Below are 22,784 nucleotides of genomic sequence, written 5' to 3'. Positions count from 1 at the left end.
TTTAGGAATATAGCCATATTTTACTCACCAACAATCCTTTTGAACTATACACAATATCCATCCTCCTTTCTTTCTTCCTTCTTTTCTATCGCCATCAAAGCTAATCCTGAAAGTCGAGCCTGTCCTGTCGTATTTCTGGCATAGTCCGTCTTGAAAATCGCTTTAAATCAACACCACAATATATTTGCTTGTGCAGCTCGCTCAAAATACAGTTTGGTAGCTCTGGCTAATCACTAGCCAATCATAGTTGGTGAAAGCGATGACGTATCCCTACGCCTGTGAGAAGGCATTGTGGTGTTGCCAACTCGAAATCTGATTGGTTAAAGCAACAGTCTTATCGACGCTTGTTTAATGCAGCAGAGCCTGCAGAACTGATTGTGAAGGCCTTGAGGCAGATTTCTGACCCTGGCAACAAATAATGGCTGAAATCTGATTGGTTAAATGCTTCAATATGAAAACACACATCTGGAAGCAGTGCAACCAGGGGGAAAGGAAGCTAACAAACAATTTGGAATTATTTTAATAAGTATTGATGGACAAAATATAATATATGATTCAGATATTTTTTAAGCCACCAGAGAAGGCCTTGAAGGCCCTGACGGCCCGCCACTGCTTGAATCCAATGCTGCAGTACATTATAGAACCCAAAAAGGTGTATTAGGCCTGAGGTGTACTGAATAGCTAATTAAACTAATTTAATTCGGGGTGTTGGACAGGCTTGAGCGCCCCCGCGACCTTTGTGAGGATAAGCGGTTCAGAAAACGAATGAATTATTCTCTGCTGAGCATCTGTTTACATTATGAGGGGCTAGCCCGCAAGTGAAAAGTCACTTGTAACCCCCCATCCTTTAGCGACTGGGTGTCGGTAGGGGCCCTTGTGGAAAAACTGTACTAGCACCTCTTCGTTAAGTCGGGGGGTCTTGTTAACAAACCTATGTTCACATTAGTTCTGCCAAGAGCCAAAATGTAAAACTATGAGAGTCAAAGAGTCACTCTGTACGTCTGAAGCACCATAAAAAATTCAATTTGCCAAATTATTTTTTGAATATAATTCTTTGTTTTTAATGGACGCTGATGAAATTGAGTGTCTTTTAAGAGAGAATAAAAATATTAGGAACATGAAACGAGGCAAAGGGCCACGGTATATACCAAGGGTGTCAGACAGGGGTTGGTTCGCGGGCCGCTTTAACGTCAACTTGATTTCACGTGGGCCGGACCATTTTAGATACATTTATAATATTTATATATTTTTATATTTAAATGGATTAAAAGAACTGGATTAAAAGCTTTAGAACCAAAATGGCTAAAACAAGATCAGTTTTACAAAAACATACATAAAAAATCTTGTACAAAATAAACATACTTTTTGTGAAATAGATTATAATTTTAGATATAATATTGAGATTTTTTTAAATAAATGGATTAAAAGAACTGAATAAAAATCCCTGAATATTCAGTTTTTTATAGAACTAAAACAATGTTTATTTTACCTTTTTTTTAAATATATTTTTAGATTTTATAAAATGATTTTTGAACTAAAAAACAGAAAAAGATGATTAAAAAATTACAATTATTGATTTAAAAGGGGGAAAATCAGGAAATTTAATATACATCTATACTCTTCATTTTAATTTGATCCTAAAACAGAAAGTCAGCACTCATGATTTACTTTCCCGGGCCACACAAAATGATGCAGCGGGCCAGATTTGGCCCCCGGGCCGCCACTTTGACACATATGATGAGAAATATGATAAGAAACAAATAGCCGCATTCATTTTGGTCGGAAGTGTGTTCGCCACCCCTGCTCTACTTTCTTTCTTTAACAGGAGTCAAAGTCCACCACGAGGCTTTCCTGTTTTGAAGAAGCGGCTTGCATAATCATCCCAAAAAAATAAAATAAAAAAGAAATAAAAAATAGCCATGACTCAGTTGCTCGGCCGGGGGTGGTGATTTGATTTGGGGGCCGTCCTTATACAGTCCTGGCAAACTTGACTCCTCCCCCTTTCCCTTCCCTAGCACGCAGACATACACGCAGTGGCGCGAAACTGTCCCTTTAAGTCGCCGACGTTGCTGACCGGCGTGCGCCTGCGAGAAAAGCGGGCTATCAGTTCTCACTTTCCCGCAGTGACATGGCGTAAAAGACGGCCCGAGCGTGTAGCATTCTCCCTTCCCAGCGCCATGGACGCAGTGCGCACGACGACAACGACGTTGGAGGTGATGACGACGCTATTGATGATGGCGGCGTCCGTGTCCGGGCAGGAGGACACCGCCGCCGCCGTGGCCGCCGCGTCGGACGACCTCGTGACGGAGAAGGAAGCCGAGGAGAGTCACCGACAGGACAGCGTTAATCTCCTGACCTTCATCCTGCTTCTCACTCTCACTATCCTCACCATATGGCTCTTCAAGCACCGGCGTGTACGTTTCCTGCACGAAACCGGCCTGGCCATGATTTACGGTGAGGAGAAGCTCATTTGTGTTAAGTGCAAATGTTCGAATGACTTGTGTCGAATACTCGTACTTTTTGTGTCCTAATGGGGTCCTTACCTTTGAACCACTCATGATGACATTGGACGTGTTTTCATCGTTTTGTGCATGACGTCACTATTCACAACTTCCGGTTGGCAACATGGGCTAATGGCTAACGGGATGATTTAGCTTAATTTAGCTAGATTTTATGTCACATAAGGCCTTTTCCAATTTAAAGCCACTTGCATCCTTTAATTGCCTGGTGAAAGTAGTAGTAGTACTGCGACTAGTACTGCGACTAGTACTGCGACTAGTACTGCGACTAGTACTGCGACTAGTACTGCGACTAGTACTGCGACTAGTACTGCGACTAGTACTGCGACTAGTACTGCGACTAGTACTGCGACTAGTACTGCGACTAGTACTGCGACTAGTACTGCGACTAGTACTGCGACTAGTACTGCGACTAGTACTGCGACTAGTACTGCGACTACTATTAATTGCATTTCTTATCAACTCAGTTAATGCTAGGCTACAGTATTCACAGAGTATGTACTGTGGTAAAACAATAGTATTTGTTTTTTTAAACAAAGTAGTCATTTGTAGTTATTAAAAGCAAAAACTAATTGGAAACTTTTTGGCCGCCATTGAAAGTGATTGACTTTTAATCAATTTTGGGTTGCAGTAGTTACAAAAAAATATCTTTAAAGCCTCCTTTAACTTATTTACTACCTTTTACAGAGATAAATGTCCTGTCCATTTTGACTGTTACTATTGGAGAAATATATATAATTTAATTTGATAAATTCACAAAACAAGCTTTTTAAATGTTGTAAATGTAAATTCGGCTGCCATCGACGGCGGTAGACGTTCAATTTATTTTCATTAACATTGACCCGTCACCCTTCCTCTCATTCTAGGTCTGCTGGTGGGCGTCATCCTACGTTACGGCATCCCCGCCACCAGCTACCGCAACCGGAGCCCGCCCAGCTGTACGCTGACCAAAGGGCCCGCCAGCGGCAGCCTGCTGCTCAACGTCAGCGGCAAGTTCTTCGAGTACACGCTCAAAGGCCAGATCGACTCGCACGACATTCACAACGTGGAGCAGAACGACATGTTGCGGAAGGTGACCTCACTACAACAAAATAACAAAATGTCAGTATCATTTAAATGTGTGGGTTTAAATCGGTTTTCTCCAAACCACATGGAGGCGTACCTTAAATCGAGGCCTTCCTGGAGAAGAAAACATTTTGTTATCTGCCCGCCCATATTATTTTTTAATAACAAAAAAAAAACACAACACATCGATAACAAGGTCATAAATCAGTTTGCACTAAAACAGAGGGAGTAGTATCTCAAATCAATGATCTTAAAAGGGCTTCTAAAATCTACATGTATTTTGTCAGTATATCCCAATATCATTTTGAAATATTAACACAAATAATCCACCTTACTAAAAAATCACTGATAACGAGGTAATAAAACAGGTTGCCGCAAACCACGTCACCCTTGCTACTGTGACAACAGAATTTCCCGAATACTGGATGAATAAAGTTATCCAATCCAATCCAATACCTCAAATCAAAGATCTTGACGAGTATGTCACTCTTGTATAAATGAAAATATTAGAAATAATAAAAACTTGTATTTCACACTCAAATTTGACTCGTAACAAGGTGGTCATAAATCAGTTTGGACCAAAAAGAAGGAGTCGTATCTCAAATCAAAGGTCTTACCAAGGGCTTCCAAAATCTACAATTATTTTGTCAACTTGTCCCAATTTTATTTTGTAATAAAAAAAATCCACCTTCCTCAAAATTCACCAATAACAAAGTCATAAATCAGGTTGCCCCAAACCATATCTCATATCAAAGATCTTGACGAGGTTTTCATTCTTCTTTAATTCACCATATTAAAAACTTGTATTCCCCACTCAAATGTGACTAGTAACAAGGTGGTCATAAATCAGTTTGGACCAAAACAGATGAAGTCGTATCTCAAACCAAAGGTCTTAACAAGGGCTTCCAACATCTACAATTATTTTGTCAGCTTGTCCCAATTTTATTTTGTAATAAAAAAAATCCACCTTCCTCAAAATTCACCAATAACAAGGTCTTAAATCAGGTTGTCCCAAATCATATCTCATATCTCAAATCATCTTGACGATTATTTCATTCTTCTTTAATTCACCATATTAAAAACTTGTATTCCCCACTCAAATTTGACTAGTAACAAGGTGGTCATAAATCAGTTTGGACCAAAACAGATGAAGTCATATCTCAAACAAGGACTTCCAAGATCTACAATAATTTTGTCAGTATGTCCCAATATTATTTAGTACAAAAAAAATCACCTTCCTCAAAATTCACCAATAACAAGGTCATAAATCAGGTTGCCCCAAACCATATCTCATATCTCAAATCATCTTGACGAGTATTTCATTCTTGTTTAATTCACCATATTAAAAACTTGTATTCCCCCTCAAATTTGACTAGTAACAAGGTGGTCATAAATCAGTTTGGACTAAAACAGATGAAGTCGTATCTCAAACCAAAGGTCTTAACAAGGGCTTCCAACATCTACAATTATTTTATCAGTATGTCCAATATTATTTAGTAATAAAAAAATCCACCTTCCTCAAAATTCTCCAATAAGAAGGTCATAAATCAGGTTGCCCCAAACCATATCTCATATAAGTCAAGATTCTGATTTATGACCTTGTTATTGGTGAATTTTGAGGAAGGTGGATTTATTTAATTCTAGTTTAATTCATCATATTAAAAGCTTGTATTGCCCACTCAAATTTGACGAGTAACGAGGTGGTCATAAATCAGTTTGGACCAAAACATCAAGTTGACACTCAAATCAAAGGTCCTAAAGGAGCTTCATATATCTACAATTAAATGTTTTCAGTAGTTCCCAATATTATTATCTAATAACCATAAAACCGAACCAACTGATGGCGCTCTATCTCCCTTTTTGGCAGGTTACCTTTGACCCAGAAGTCTTTTTCAACATTTTGCTGCCTCCAATCATCTTCCATGCAGGCTACAGTCTTAAAAAGGTGAGATGAACTTGCAACTCTCACCCTTTTTTAAACCCGTTACATAAGCGGCGAAGAAGGTTAAAGAAGCGCCCATGTTTGATCGAAAACTTGTCCGTTTGCTTTGTTGTGTGTGTGTTTTTTGTTCCCGCTAAGCACACACAGACGCAGATTTGCTGACATTTTGGGCGTGCATCTAGAACAGATATCCGGCATGTATAAATAGAATATTTTTTTGCTTGACTAAGTGTTTTTCTTCTTCTGCTTTTTCCTGCAGAAACACTTCTTCAGGAATTTGGGCTCTATACTTACCTACGCATTCCTTGGCACCGCCATCTCATGTTTTGTGATTGGGTGAGTTTGGGGCCACCGTGCATGAAGTGAAATAAAAAAAAAAAAAAACTACGTATTTTCTAAAAATATTTTTTTATCTTCATTTCCAATGTTTTTTTAAGACCAAATTGCATTAATTTAATGTCCATGTAATTGATAACTGTATCTAAAAAATAATTTACCGTAAATTCTGTGCTATAGAGCGCACTTGATAACCCGCACAAGCAAAATTAGCAATGGTTTTTAGGACAAATTGCATTCATTTAATGCCCATTTCATCGATAATTAAATTGATAACTATCTCAAAAATAATTTACCGTAAATTCTGTGCTATAGAGCACACTTGATAACCCGCACAAGCAAAATGTAAAAAAAATGTATTAACACACATACATCCCACTATATTTACTGTATATAAATCAATATATATTATCATAGTTATAATTGTCTATCATCTTTCTAAATGCAATCTTATTATATTTGATTATATCTATTAATTTTAAATACATATTGTTATATAATTTTTAAACATTCGAATTTAGATTTATTGTTGAAAACAGGTTTTTGGAGAATACATAGCTAGATAAGAAAATATTGATTAAATGAAACACTCCTAATAAACCTTGGGGGAAGCAGATGTGAGTACTTTTATTAAAAAATGAATTTAAGTAATTTTTTTCGCACTAAAAATGAATTGTGTTTAAAAAAAACTGTTGCCGCATCCCTTACACAGTTTTTTTTACTGTAATTACTCATTAAAAGAAAAATGCGTGATGCACCAAGGCCGCGAAAGTCGAACCGCAAAATGGCGAGGGAACACTGCACTTTTAATTTAATAAAAAATAAATAAATCCATTACAGAAATCTGATGTACGGCGTGGTGAAACTGATGCAAGTGCTCGGACAGTTGAGTGACAAGTTCTACTACACCGACTGTCTTTTCTTCGGCGCTATCATCTCCGCCACCGATCCAGGTACGGCATTCCGTCTCCGGTTTGACTTGAATCCAAAAAATGACTCATGCATTTTTTTCTGGAATGTTTCTAGTGACTGTGTTGGCTATCTTCAACGAGTTACACGCCGATGGCGACCTGTACGCGCTGCTCTTCGGGGAGAGCGTCATGAACGACGCCGTGGCTATCGTGCTGTCGTCGTAAGTTGGCTTTTCTTGCCCTTTTATTTTTCTAATATTGTCTTACTTTCACACCGAAACAAATACCAACTCCTTATGATAGAATTATAAAGTCCATTAAAGCTAAAAAATTGAGAAAAAACTGAAAAATGTAAAAAAAAAATCCACTAATGTAAGTCTAATAAAAAATCAAATGTATGCAGTAAAGATAGAATAGAAATACTTTATATTTTTTTTAACCATTTCAAATTTTCCCAGATATGGAGTACTTTGCTACCCTCTACTGGCAAAACGGAGTCACATCTTTTATGCTTGTGCTAATGGCAAAACAACAAATAAAATAAAAATACTCATGCATCTTATACCGTTAAAAAAATAAAATGACACTTTTTATGACATGTGGACATGATCACCTATTTTTTTTTTTTATTAATTAAAATATTTTCATTAAAAACCTAAATTCTATGAATTATAACTCTATTTTGTTAACTTGTTAATTTTTATACAATTGCAAATAAATCTATATAGTGATACAATATCGGTAAAAATAAAATTAATGAGATTAAAAATTAAATGTACTATTTACAGCCCTGTATAACATTCTGATGTAGTATTTGTTTTTTACAGTATTGGGGGGGGTTATGAATGCTAATCTTTTAATGCAATTGACAGTGGAATATGCCCAATCCATTTTCATTGGCAAGGGCAAATGAATGCCCATTAGCCCCTCCCAGTCAAAATGGATTGGACGTCTTCTGCCATCAATGGCAGTTAGCATTAGCCTTAGCATTCACAGTCCCCATGTTTAAATGAATTGGACATCTATCGCCATCAATGGCAGTTAGCATTAGCCTTAGCATTCACAATTTCCGAGATTAAATGAATTAGACATCTATCGCCATTAATGGCATCCAATGGGGGACAAAAACAGCCACCAACGAAATCAAACATTGTCCTTTTTATTCTCCAACACGACCATCAGCTCCATCCTGGCGTACCAGCCGAGAGGTGCTAACACGCACATGTTCGACGCCGCGGCCTTCTTCAAATCCGTGGGCGTTTTCCTGGGAATTTTCAGCGGTTCCTTCATGATGGGTGCCGTCACTGGAGTGGTCACCGCTCTCATATCCTTGCTAGAAGCCAGCTGGCATTTTCCCGTTGTTCCCAATATATACGATACATACTCCTCCTTAACTGTTTTTCTTTTTGCTACGTGACGAAATTCACCAAGCTGCATTGTTTCCCGCTGCTGGAGACCGCTCTGTTCTTCCTCATGTCCTGGAGCACCTTCCTGCTGGCCGAGGCTTGCGGTTTCACTGGTGAGCTCTCGGAGACAAATAAAACCCAAACATTTTCTTTTGTCCCCAACTATATCATGTCATATTTCAAATTAACGGTCTCGGTGAGACGTTTATGGATTTGCGATCGATTTGTTAAAATTCCTTCACGTCCTCATTTAATTGGCAAAAAACATAGACTGGATTCGTTTAGTAATAAGGCTATGGATTTATTTGCTAGTCAGACCTGGAAATGAGTGTGATGGTGAAGATTTGAGATATTTTAAATGGGTTTAGGATGATGGTCTTCAAGGGATAACTACAAAAAATGGAGAAGCAGACTGATTTATGACCCGAGCATCAATAATTTTGTCCTAAACCAATCTGTGGGACACACTCAAATAAAGGATATCAACGAAGGCTTAGTTTTACAATTGTTTTTTTTCTTTCAGTAGGCCGAATGTTGTTTTGAAACAAACAAAGAAAAACATTTATCCATAAATCAAATTTGACAAAAATAGGGTCATAAATCAAATTTGACAAAAATAGGGTCATAAATCAATTTTGACAAAAATAGGGTCATAAATCAATTTTGACAAAAATAGGGTCATAAATCAATTTTGACAAAAATAGGGTCATAAATCAAATTTGACAAAAATAGGGTCATCAATCAAATTTGACAAAAATAGGGTCATAAATCAAATTCGTCAAAAATAAGGTCATAAATCAAATTTGACAAAATAGGGGCACAAATCAAACCTGACAAAAAATAGGGTCATAAATCAAATTTGACAAAATAGGGTCATAAATCAGGTTTGGCACAAATATGGTCATAAATCAAGTCGCCAAACCACATGGAATCATACTTCAAATTAAAGGTCTCAAAGAGGGCCTCTAATCTATAGTTATTTTGTCGTTATCCCCTTAAAAAACAAAAAATGTGCATCCCACTCAATTTTGACTAGTAATGGGGTCATAAAGCAATTTGCCCAAAACCACGTGGCGTAAAACCTCAAATCAAAGGCTTCCTAAATCTTTTATTTTGTCCATGAGCCCCAATCTTTTTATATAATGACTATATAACACTGCTATTGGCCGAAAATAATATCCTAAATTAAGGTAAAAAAATAAAAAATAAACATCCAACGCTCACTCAAATGTGATGGTCATAAAATTGTCTTAAATCAATTTCCCCCAAACTACATTGAGTCATACCTCAAATCAAAAGCCCCGACGAAGGTAATTATTTATAATTTCCCTCTCATCTTGTTATGTAATGACTCAAAAGGACATTGATGCAAATCACTTTTGAACAAGATTACAAAGGAATTTTCCCCCACGCATGGCGGCATTAAACCCCATTGTCCCCCACAGGTGTGGTCTCGGTCCTTTTCTGCGGCATCACACAGGCTCACTATACTTACAACAACCTTTCTTTGGAGTCCACCAAACGAACCAAGCAGGTAAGTACCAACTCCCGTTGCATTTATTTTTTTATTTTTGGGTGGTTCCAGTGTACATTGTCCCCACATACACGCCAATCAGCGGGCAGTATCCACGTGCCAGATGGCTCAACGCTTTGCCTGCTGTGACCTTAATCGCACCAATCGTCTAACGGGACATCCCTCCCGATACGGCTGCTGTTCAACCTGTTAGGTCGCGGTCTACAGATGACATGTTGCGAATAACACGACGTGGTATTATGAGTTTACGGAGAGAGGGGTACAGTGGTACCTTGAGATATGAGCTTAATTCGTTCCAGGACTGAGCTCGTATGTCGATTTACTCGTAACTCAAAGCAACGTTTCCCATAGAAATGAACTCAAAACAAATTAATTCGTTCCAACCCTCTGAAAAAACACCAAAAACAGGATATTGGATTGGAAAAACATTTTTATTTGTTCTAATTCGCCATCTATTAACAAAGTAACAAATAACTAGTGGTTTAATAGCACTAAAATACTTTTTTGCACGGCAACACGCTCGTAACAACATAAACCAAGGGTGTCAGACTCGGGTTGGTTCGCGGGCCGCATTAACGTCAACTCAATTTAATGTGGGCCAGACCATTTTAGATATAATATTTAGATATTTTTTTATATAACTGGATTGAAAGAACTGGATCAAAAGCCCTGAATATTCGTTTTTTTTAATAGATTTAAAAAAGTGTTTATTTGAGCTTTTCTCTTTTAATCATTATGTTCCATATTAAAGTGGAAAACAGAAAATATTTTTATATATTTTTAGATTTTACAAAATGTTTTTTTTTAACTAAAAACACAAAGGAAAAAAATGGATTAAAAATTGAAATTATTGATTTAAAAGGGGGAAATCAGGAAATATAATATACATCTATAATCTTCATTTTAATTTCATCCTAAAACAGAAAGTCGGCACCCATGATTTACTTTCTCGGGCCGCACAAAATGATGCGGCGGGCCAGATTTGGCCCCCGGGCCGTCACTTTGACACCTAAACAAATTTAAATGAACTTGGATTACGATGCAGACACACTCAAAAATAAATTTAATCTAACTTTACACTAACGGTAGCCATTTTGTTATTTGTTTCCGCAGCTCTTCGAGGTGCTTCACTTCCTGGCTGAGAACTTCATCTTCTCCTACATGGGCTTGGCCCTGTTTACCTTCCAGAACCACATCTTCAGCCCCATCTTCATTGCGGGTGCTTTTGTATCTTTTACCAGCTAAAGCGAAGAAGAAAAAAATATGCTTTTGAGTTTTTGGTGATGTCTTAACCATTCGACTGCCAGATTGCCATCTTTTTGGGACGCGCCTTCAACATCTACCCGCTGTCCTTCCTTCTCAACCTGGGCCGCAGGCACAAAATCAAAGGAAACTTCCAGCACATGATGATGTTTGCCGGTATGCCGAATGACGCGCGTAAAAAACACGTCCAATCATCATTTGCAAAAAAACACATCATGTCGCATCTCAAATGAAAGGCCTTGACGAGGACTTTTTAGTAGCGACAATATTGCGTCACAACGCACTTGTATTATAATGTTTTAAGACAAAAATGTACATTACATGACAGGGTTAGATTTAGTAGCTACTAACAGACTTGGTACAAATCATATGGACTCACACCTCAAATTATAGGTCTTGTTAAGGGCTTTGCAGATCTGGAATTAGTTTTTAAGAATAAGCATTTGATTACATCTTAATAAGAAATAATTAAAAGTTGGTCTGGTTTCAATTTGAACCAGTATGAGGCAAACATCTCAAATTAAAGGTATTTCTATGCCCTCACTTTGTCAACATGGTACACTATGACAAATGAAGTCATAAAAGGCAGATTTTTAACACACCAACATTGAGACACACTTGAAATGATTCATTTTGGATGTTTTTAAAATGTTCCGCTTCCATTGAAAACGGTTTTAAGCATGTGTGAACTTGTCGTCCAGGACTGCGCGGCGCCATGGCGTTCGCTTTGGCCATCCGTGACACGGCCAGCTACGCCCGCCAGATGATCTTCACCACCACGCTGCTCATCGTCTTCTTCACCGTGTGGGTCTTTGGGGGCGGGACCACGCCCATGCTGTCTTGGCTGCACATCAGGTGATGTCATTCCCATTAGCCAATCCGCTTTCAAGGATAAATGTCTCTGTAAATACCACAAAAAGTCAGACTGAGAATGTTCATTTTCCAAAATGCTTATCCTCGCAAGGGTTGCGGGGGGTGCCGGGGCCTATCCCAGCCAACTACGGGGACCAGATGCCTCTGGCCCGAAGTCAGCTGGGATAGGCTCCGGCACCCCCCGCAACCATAGGGAGGATAAAGCAGTTCAGAAAATGAGAGGAGAGATTATTCTAATATTTTTTATTAGTTTCATTTCTAAACTTTTTTAAAGTGTTATTTTTGATGCCATTTTTTAATATGACATTTTTTAACTTTGCTTTTTGATCCTATATTATCATATTTTAGTGCCATTTGCAGTCCATTTTACCTGTGGAGTTTTTGTAAACCATAAAAAATTAAAAACATTGAAATAAAAACAATTCTAAGTAAGAATAAGGCAATTCTAAGTAAATCTAAAGATATTTTTTTTCAAATTATGCAAAAAAATAATTGAAAATTAATAATTCAAGATAAAATATTCATTGAAGATTATTCACCCGTCTCTGGTCCGGAGTAGGCTCCAGCACCCCCTGCGACCCTAAAGCGGTTCAGAAAATGAGATGAGATTTATTCTGTCCTGTTTTTTTTTACCCAAAATGCATATTTCTCACAAAGAAAAGATTCCGGCACCCCCAAAAAATAACATTCTTCAAAAAAACATCTGCCTTTTAAATGAACTTGTTTTTTTTAGTAGTGGCCTATTCTCTTGGAAACAATAGATTTCCCTTGAGTCAAAAGACGCTACTTGAAACTTAGCTCTTCTCTGATTGGTCACCCAGAAGATGGGGCCAGAGTGGGCCACTTATTTCCATCTGTGTGCCTCGTCAACCGCTTCCCTTGGAATTCTTGCATAATTAGTAATCCCTCCACTTACTTCATGCTGTTCCCCTCTTAAACTAACTCCGTGCTTCTCCATTTTTGTTTGTTTGTTTACACAAAGTAGCACTTTAAAAAACACACAGTATTCTCTGAATAACTCCAGACTGTCTTTTATGACATGTTAAAATAATGGTAAAATGTAGAACAACGGACAAAATAGGCACCTGTTAATGCAACATAAAAACAAATTTTCAGAAAACTATAGCCTAAAAAAAAGAACATAAGCTGTTGCTAGTTAGAGTGGACAAAAAATGTAATTTACACCTGAATATAAGTCGCATTTCAGTTTTTTAACTGATCAGAAAGCAAAAAAAACAATATTACATGTTAAAATAATGGTAAAATATAGAACAATGGACAAAATAGGCACCTGTTAATCTAACATAAAAACACATTTTCAGATAACTATAGCCAAAAAAAAGAACATAACAAGCTGTTGCCAGTTAGTGGACAAAAAAATGTAATTTACACCTGAATATAAGTCGCATTTCAGTTTTTTAACTGATCAGAAAGCAAAAAAAACAATATTACATGTTAAAATAATGGTAAAATATAGAAAAGACAAAATAGGCACCTGTTAATGTAACAAAAAACAAATTTTCAGATAACTATAGCCTAAAAAAAGACAAATTTTGGCATTCAGAGTGGAAAAAAAAGACTTATATAAGTCACTATTTAAAAAAGTGCGGCTTATAGTCCAGAAAATACATCACTTGTGAATTTCTTATTGTATAAACTGCGATTATGAATCGTAATGAATCTCATGCCGTTCCGTTTAAAGTGAGAAAGCGTTTGAAAATGGCTGGCGCCACTAGAGGGGATGTTTCGTACATTTAGCAAATTGCTGAGTTAGATGACCAACGCTTACTCGGAGCCGCTTATTATTAGTATTTCCACACACGCGCGGGGCCGCTAAAGCCGATTAGCCGTGCGCCTGCTAAAAAGGAGGCTGTGTTTAATATGAGCAATGCGGCTCGGGCGCCAAAGCGCCAGCATTGTGTTGCCCCGACACCCTGCCAAAGTCTTGCCCTCGTCGCCACGGCAACGGGGACACGCCGCCATAAGCTCGGGTCCGTCGTTGTTTGCGCCGTGGAAAATAAATGTTGGCATTTTTGTTTTAGGTCAAGTAAACTCTGCTTTTGGATTGGACGTCTGGTGGCGTCAATGGCAGGCTATGAGTTAAATATGTTGGAGGGAAGGCAAAATTTGACGGGGTACATTGGGGATGTAAACAGGGTGTTTTTATTTATTTTCATTTCATTCACTTAGTTTTGGGTGGTTATATACATTTGTCAATTTATTTATTATAATAAATAATAGAATAGTTATAGTGGTTAGATGATTAATTGACAACTAATCAATAAGCAAATAAATGGAGGACTGTTTTGCAAGTCAGTGAATTATTTTTTAGCTTTTTTGGGGCTAAAAATTGTCATCTGTAAATCAGGTTAATGTGAGAAAAATCATATTTTCAGATGATAAATGCTATATTTTACAGGAAAAAAAATACAGATTTTTTTCAGTTTTTTTTCTTCCTGTAGAATATAGCATTTATCATCTGAAAATATGAATTTTCTCACATTAACATGATAACATGATATATACATGTATATATATTTTTTAATTATATTATATATTTTTATTATTATTATTTGGGGGGAATTACTAATCTTCAATAAAAAAAATTGCATAATAATAATAATAAATCTTCAGATTTACTTAGAATTTTTTTATTTAAATGTTTAATTTTTTTTATGGATTACAAAAACTACCCAGTTAAAATGGACTGGAAATGGCACGATAATATAGGATAAAAAAAGTCATTTAAAAAAATACATTAAAAATAACGCTTTAAAAAAACTGTAGAAATGAAACTAATAAAAAATATAATAATCTCATCTCATTTTCTGAACCGTTTTATCCTCCCAACGTTACTGCAAAACATATTAATTTCTACACCAGATGTTTTTCATCTATCACCGCAACTTCATCTGAGAAATATAATCTAAACAAGAAAATGCAAAAAACATAAAACGTGCAAAATACGTAAAAGAGGAAGTCGCGGTTTGGAAACGGTTTCCGCCATTTTGGGGCTGCAGACAAAATGGAACATGATGAGGAATGGTGGATAGCTTTGCTGACACTCAAGTGGCTTGGGGGGGCTTTCAGCTTTCAACTTTGGCGGACCAGCGGAAGCGCCCTATTGCATAACAGTGTGTGTGCGTGCTTACATCTTTGTGTTCATGCGTCTTATTTCCCCCTTCGGGGGCCCCTGCAGTTGTCTTGGTCTCATGACGGCCTTCTTTTCTCTTTTCTTTGTGCGACCCTTTAAGTCCTTGTGTTAATGCGGGTGAAAGTTGACCCTCATGATTTGAAAAATGAAGCCCCCCTCAAGCCTGTTCCGCTCATCTTTGTGGAATTTGGTACGCACGTCTCATCACGAGTAGATTCGGGGAAAAAAGGTCATGGCTTAAAACACAAAGGCCGCCATTTTGATTTTAGATAGAAATGATGATTGTTTGCCAACAAAAATGCTCAACTTGATCAAAAATTGAAGCCAGTTTTGGTTATTGTTATAAAATTTGGTAGGCATGTTTATTGTGAGTAGACCTACAAAAAAGTGGCATGCGTAAAATATACTCAAAGTCCGCCATTTTGGTTTGAATTGAAAAAATATTATTGGTTCAATCGAAAATGTCAGTGCTTGAATAACTAAAAAAAATTCAGCCCTCAAAGCCAGTTTTACTTATTATTATAAAATTTGGTACGTATGTTTATTGTGAGTAGACCTACAAAAAAGTCTCCAGAAGGCATGTCGTAAAATACACTCAAAGTCCGCCATTTTGGTTTGAATCGAAAAAAAATATTGGTTCACTCGAAAATGTTAGTGCTTAGATAACTAAAAAAATTCAGCCCCCAGGGCCACTTTCATTTATCATTATAAAATTTGGTAGGCATGTTTAGTGTGGGTAGACCTACAAAAAAAGTCTCATGAAGGCATGCCATAAAATATACGCGAACTCCGCCATTTTGGTTTGAATTGAAAAAAATATTATTGGTTCACTCAAATGTCAGTGCTTAGATAACTAAAAAAATTCTGCCCCCAAAGCCACTTTTATTTATCATTATAAAATTTGGTAGCCTTGTTTAGTTTGCATAGACCTACAAAAAAGTCTCAAGAAGGCATACCGTAAAATACACTCAAAGTCCGCCATTTTGGTTTTAAGTCAAAAAGTATTATTGGTTCACTCGAAAATGTCAGTGCTTCAATAACCAAAAAAAATCAGCCCCCAAAGCCGGTTTCACTTATCATTATAGAATTTGGTGGGTGTGTTTATTGTGAGTAGACCTACAAAAAAGTCTCAAGAAGGCATGCCTTAAAATACACTCAAAGTCCGCCATTTTGGTTTTAATTAAAAATATGTGTAGTATTGGTTCACTCGAAAATGTCAGTGCTTTGATAACTAAAAAAAATCAGCCCCCAAAACCGGTTTTACTTATCATTATCAAATTTGGTAGGCATGTTTAGTGTACGTAAAGCTACAAAAAAGTCTCAAGAAGGCATACCGTAAAATGTACTCAAACTCTGCCATTTTGGTTTTAATTGAAATAATGCTGTCGGTTCACTCGAAAATGTCAGTGCTTAGATAACTAAAAAAATTCGGCCCTCAAAGCTAGTGTCACTTATCATTATAGAATTTGGTGGGCGTGTTTATTGTGAGTAGACCTCCAAAAAAGTCTCAAAAATGCATGCCGTAAAATACACCCGAAGTCTGCCATTTTGGTTTGAAGTCAAAAAGTATTATTGCTTCAGTTCAAAATGTCAGTGGGTTCATTTCCACTAAATAAATGCAACGCTTTCGCCAAAAGCACTATTTTGTGTTGGAAATTCCTTTTGCTTTTGCATGCAAACTTTGCATTTTTCTGGTTCTCTTAGCCACAATAAGGCGTGGGTTGTTAAAACCAGGATGTTTTTTTTTTTTTTGTAACAGAAATGATTAAAATGACACATCATGACGCCATGATTTTGTTTTGACGTGTCGCAGGGTGGGGGTGGACCCTGATCAAGACCCGCAGCCTTCTGCAGGCACCTTCCAAGTTTTGCATGGGGTAAGTCATTTAAAAAAAAAAATCAATATTCGATGATGATCCTGTTTTTCTGAAAGTATAAAACATAAAAAGACATCTAAAGCACTATATTGACTTCATTTCACCAAGTAAAATAACTAGCTTCCAATACATTATTAAAAAAAACTTCTTTTCCTAACCAAATAACACATTAAAATGATTAAAAAAAAAGTTTTACTTATAAATGAGTTTATATTTTGTTAAATATTCTTGAAAGACACGCTGTCATTTTGGCAGTTTTAAAAATATATATATACAGACACTCCTCAACTTACGAACGCAATTGGTTCCGAGCGATTGTTCATAAGTTGAATTTGTTTGTAAGTTGATTTAGTGCTATATTTTGTATTATAATTTATGTTTAAGGCCTATATAAGTATATTGAAGGTTTATATAAGTGCATTTGTATGTTTAAGGCTTGTATAAGTAACACGCATTGGTTTGTACTGAAAAAAAAACATTTAATAAAATGGAGAGAATATGTACAGTACTGTAGAGAGAGAGATAGATTTATGTATTAGAAACTGGCCAAAAGAAGCCACCTAATGACGATTGCACATGTTCTTCTTTTTTTCATCATAAATGATGCAGTAGCACTGTATGGCATCATTCAATTGATTTGCAAACTTTGTGCAACGTTCAATATTTGGGTCCTGCTGCTCGATCTTTCTGTTTATAAATGGTACTGAATGTGCAACGCTCACCACTTTCTGACGCGCATCAAGCTTCGTTATTATTGCCACTCGTTTCAAATGAAATGGCTTGCCCCTTCCTTGCAACTCCCTCAATAGAAGCCTTTAGCTTTTTACCAACCATATTCAATATTGGATGCATGAGATATTTAATGATACAAATGAAAAAGGTTCTTTGCACACTGGAGATACATTCACGCACTTCCGCATTGCAACGAAGAAGGTAGATGCTGGGTGAGCTGAGCTCTCACAGCGCCAGGCGTCGGTATTAGCGGCGGAAAGAAGTACTACTCCGAAAAAGACGCGAAATACAAAATTGGACTTGCGAACATTTTTGGACTTAAACGCAATTTGCAGACATGTTCGTATGTACCGTTGTTCGTAAGTTGAATGTTCGTAAGTAGGGGAGCGTCTGTATATATATTGAAGTGGGTGGGTTTTACAGTGTGGTTTTGCTGGAAACGGCCTTCCCCATCTGGCAACCCTGCCCATGTGGTCACATGTTGACGTTGATTTAAAGACTTCTACTTCTGCTTTTGCAAGTTAAGAGAGGAAGAAGTCTAAAATGGAAGCCAGATTCTGAAAGGACCAGCCAGCCAATCAATCTTGTGTACAACCATCATCATCATCATCAATATTTTGGCAACCAAACAATTGTGTCTTTTATTTCCTGGTGTTCGTGCAGGCTGGAGGCCAAAGCAGAACCAAGCAGGAGAGCGCATGGCTCTTCAGAATGTGGTACACCTTCGACCACAAGTATCCTTAGTTCCTGAGAAAAATAACATTTGGAGTGGGTACCCCTTCCGCCTCACAGTTCTGGGGTCGTGGGTTCGATCCCCGGGCTGACGTGGCTTTTCTCCATCCCCAAAACATGCACGCTAGCCTAATTGTACACTAAATGACCCCCAGCTGCCATTTGTTGTCCTTTATCTCCCGGTGCCCTGCGATTGGCTGGCCACGCATTCAGGGTCTGCGGCTAATAATCTTTTGCGTGAGACCTTAACGATGTTCTCAGCTACCTGAAACCCATCCTGACGCACAGCGGCCCCCCACTCGCCACGACGCTCCCCGGCTACTGCGGACCCCTCGCCAGCTGTCTGACCACGCCCCGCGCTTACGAGGTTCGTCAATAACTACGACACTGTTGACACTCTTACACATCAGTGCAACCATTAATTTTTAAATGGAATTACAGTAATACCCCGTTTATCACTGTTAATGGGTTCCTTTTTTAATGGAATTACCGTAATACCTCGTTTATCACTGTTAATGGTTTCTTTTTTATTGGAATTACCGCAATACCTTGTTTATCACTGTTAATAGGTTCCATTTTTTAATGGAGTTACTGTAATACCTCGTTTATCACTGTTAATAGGTTCCATTTTTAATGGAATTACCATAATACTTAGTTTATCACTGTTAATAGGTTCCATTTTTTAATGGAGTTACCGTAATACCTCATTTATCACTGTTAATGGTTCTTTTTTTAATGGAATTACCGTATTACCTTGTTTATCACTGTTAATAGGTTCTATTTTTTAATGGAATTACCGTAATACATCGTTTATCACTGTTAATAGGTTCCATTTTTTATGGAATTACCGTAATACCTCATTTATCACTGTGAATAGGTTCATTTTTTAAAAAATGGAATTACCGTAATACCTCGTTTATCACTGTTAATAGGTTCCATTTTTTTATGGAATTACTGTAATACCTCATTTATCACTGTTAATAGGTTCCATTTTTTAATGGAATTACCGTAATACATCGTTTATCACTTAATAGATTCCATTTTTTAAATGGAATTACCGTAATACCTCGTTTATCACTGTTAATAGGTTCCATTTTTTTATGGAATTACCGTAATACATCGTTTATCACTGTCAATAGGTTCCATTTTTTTTAATGGAATTACCATAATACCTAGTTTATCATTGTAGTGGTTGCAAGACCTAAAAAAATGCAATGTAGGAAACAGCCTTTTTATGGTCCTATTTAACATTATTTCAACATTTAAAGCTCTGTCGCTACTTTTATTTTACTCATGACCATTCTGTGTTCAAAAAGTACTTTAATTTTCATCAAAATATTACATTCTTAAAAAACAATCCTACACATTCCACTCTTTTCTCTTTTATTTTTTCCCCCGTTTCCATGGCGACTTCCTCAAATGCTACTGTTAGCGTTTTAGCATTGCAGCTAAATTAGCATGCTAACATCCAAGTCCACTTTATCAAAACTTAGTCATCCCCAACCTGACTTCCCAATAGCAGCAAACCGCGTTTTAGCCGTTAGCCTGACGCCAAAGCTTCCATATCAAATAGCGGCGTGCTAACAAAAGCACTTTTGAGGCTCAGGAAGCACCGCCTTATTTGGGCAATACTGAATCTTTTTTACTGGGGAAAATTCCTCGTGTCAGCCAACGGGTACGAAGAAGAAAACGGGTGGTGAAGAAGCCTTTTTATACTTTTATTGGGGGCACAAAAAGGCCTTTTGTGTCCTGCAACGGCTTTGAATTGCGTCCAATCCTGTTGAAATGCTAAGCCGACATTTCCGCGTTCTATAAAACAGTGTTAAATTCTGACGGTAAAAACACACGGGCGCCGTATTCCTGTTGACGTTGGCCCTCTCGGCATGTTTCCAAAAAGTGGCTCTCTCCCCGCTTGTTTTCCAGCAGGCCGCGGGCGCAGCGGGGCGCTATTGATCGACGGCTATCAATGAAAACGTCAGCGTGGCGTTCACGTGCACTTTCACGTGTAATTTCTGAAGCAGGGTTTTGCTCAGCATTGGCGGAGACTTAAAAAAACTTCAAAAAAAACAGTGTTCGCATTAAATAAGACTTTTTATATTTAGTAAAACAAATAAGACCTTAAAAGATTTCCTAAAATGAAGTCAACTTTTTTTTTCACAACAATTGTTCTCTTCAAAAATAGCAAACAGCAATGGGTGAGTTAAATAATACAGTAATACCTCGACATACGAGTGCTCCGACATATGAGAAATTTGAGATGCAAGTAAAATTTTGAGCAAATCTTGAGATACAAGACAAATTTTGATCACCCTCGTGTAATGTCTCTACGAGCACTGGGCGGGGCGTTGCATTATTTTTTCAGTGTTTTTTTCCCCGTTAGTCAGTGCGAATGGCGGAGCTTGTTCGCTAATACGAGAGGAGTATATATTACTACTTCTCGTTGGCAAGTGGTCGTGTGTTATCCTATTGTGAGGACATTTGTGTGCATCATTTTGGGAATATTTTGAAGGGAAGACAAAAGCAAACAACCCTCGATAGGCTGCATCTGAAAGTCAGGGTGGAGGCGGGGCCAATAGAGCCAAGATAGGCATCAAAATTAGAATTAAGTTTAAGGTTAGATTAAACATATTTTTGAGTGTGTCTGCATCGTAATCCAAGTTCATTTCAATTTGTTTATGATATGTTACGAGCGCGTTGCCGTGCAAAAAGTCTCCTCCCCCTAAAAAAGACAAATCACTGAGATTGGAGACAAAATGTCTGTCTTTTGCTTGTTTCCTGTATTAAAAAAAACATTTCTCCCCTTTTCAGAACTCAGAGGAGCTAAGGAACCCAAGCGCGGAGGACAGCGACCTGTCCTTCACTTTCGGGGACGCGGCCATCGCCACCAACGGGCTGTCCGCCGAGCCCAAAACGGATGGGAAGTCCGGTAGCGCATCCGAGGAGCTTTTAGAATGCGAGTGGGACTCTGGAGAGATTCCCAGCCGAGGCACGCGATTGGTTTTCCCCATTCAGGATCACATTTGACCCGCGTGAACATTTATGAGCTCTCCCCCGAGGAACTTTCGTTTCCGTCATCAGTGTTCTTATTTCGTCTTTTCTTCGTTGTTTTTTTCTTGATCAAAAGTGGCCAAACATGACTTGAAATGAGTTTAAACTTGAGTATTATTATTTTTTTCTTTAAAAAAAAATTAATCTAGTTCACGAATGTCGTTTAATCAAAAATTTAACCTCTGTCTATACATTAAAAAAATTAAAAACAAATGTATAAGAGTGCATAAGTGAGGGGGAAAAATTATTTGAAAAACATTTTTTTTTTAGAAATTTGAATTGAAAAATTGAAGTAAAAATTGGAATATGCTCATTTGAAAAATATATTGAAAATTATTCAAAAAATAAATAAAAAAACTGTTATGAATAATTTTAATCTGAACCATTTTTTTTTAAAATGAACACTAATATGCATGATTTATGATTTTTTTTGTTTTTAACCCTTACAGGGCACACTTTGATCTCTTCGGCTGCCATTGACGCCTCTAGACGTCCAATCCATTTTGACTAGGTGAGATGAATAAATATTCATTCACATTTGACAAAAATTATATACCTTTTCGATTCATTCAAAAAAAATAGCCAAAATTTTATTTAAAAATCAAATTTCCACTTCCAGTGAGTGTTTATTCCTATTTAATTTCCTGAATGTCGCTTTTATTAGCATTGTAATAATTTATACCTTCATTATTAATCATATAAGGCCCTTTAAAAAGCATTCATGATTAATACTTAATAATAAAAAATATTATTATTAATTTACATGACCCAAAATAGTCACCTGTCTTCTATATAAATGGATACGTCTCTAAAAATACAATTTTTAACATTAAAAAATGATTTGGGCCTAATACAAAACAGCAGAATTTATTAATAACCCTCTCAAGAAGCTAACGTTAGCACAGATTTATTAGCATGTCAAATGCGATGCAAAGCGGTTACCGTGACGACGACAAATCTTGTCATCCTCTAACAAATCATCTAAAATTGATCTTGCCAATAAATTCACCCAACTTATAACACTTAATCTGCCATTTTTGACCAACACATTACAGCCAATCAAAACGGCCGAGGTTCATACATAAAAAATTCCTCCCCAGACGTCTTCAAATTATGGAATGTCCCCCAAACAGAGTTCCTATTTATGTTCATCAAAAAAATAAAAACAATAAGCATGATTCCAGCCTTTCAAGCGCGAGGGCGCTCAATTTGCCCCTCCGGTTGTCTCCGCAGGCGTCAAATGATTTACAGTGACCGGTTTTGTTCGCAAGCTCGCATGATTTTTCAACAATGGCTGCTGTGTGTACCCGTTTTTTTTTTTCCACCGCTCTTCTTAAATCGGCTTTCAAATTGGCAAGGGGGGTGCCAGAGCCTATCCCAGCTAATTACGGG

The 22,784-nt window shown here is 37.3% G+C and overlaps 1 protein-coding gene across 1 annotated transcript; it reads left to right on the top strand.

Annotated features, from left to right (window-relative positions):
- Nucleotides 1-1,994: 1,994 nt before the first annotated feature.
- Nucleotides 1,995-22,570, top strand: slc9a7 (solute carrier family 9 member 7). The gene is made up of 16 exons (XM_077606951.1): nucleotides 1,995-2,454; nucleotides 3,386-3,591; nucleotides 5,452-5,529; nucleotides 5,786-5,862; nucleotides 6,703-6,815; nucleotides 6,889-6,994; nucleotides 7,956-8,097; nucleotides 8,187-8,292; nucleotides 9,625-9,713; nucleotides 10,827-10,940; nucleotides 11,021-11,132; nucleotides 11,678-11,831; nucleotides 16,817-16,880; nucleotides 18,276-18,346; nucleotides 18,606-18,711; nucleotides 21,153-22,570. Exons 1-16 carry the CDS (start codon nucleotides 2,178-2,180, stop codon nucleotides 21,366-21,368), a joined length of 2,031 nt encoding a protein of 676 aa, XP_077463077.1. The 5' UTR covers nucleotides 1,995-2,177; the 3' UTR covers nucleotides 21,369-22,570.
- Nucleotides 22,571-22,784: the final 214 nt, after the last annotated feature.

The sequence above is a fragment of the Stigmatopora argus genome, chromosome 8, assembly GCF_051989625.1.
Source record: "Stigmatopora argus isolate UIUO_Sarg chromosome 8, RoL_Sarg_1.0, whole genome shotgun sequence".
Classification (NCBI taxonomy): domain Eukaryota; kingdom Metazoa; phylum Chordata; class Actinopteri; order Syngnathiformes; family Syngnathidae; genus Stigmatopora; species Stigmatopora argus.
This window is presented reverse-complemented; position numbering and strand designations above follow the sequence as displayed.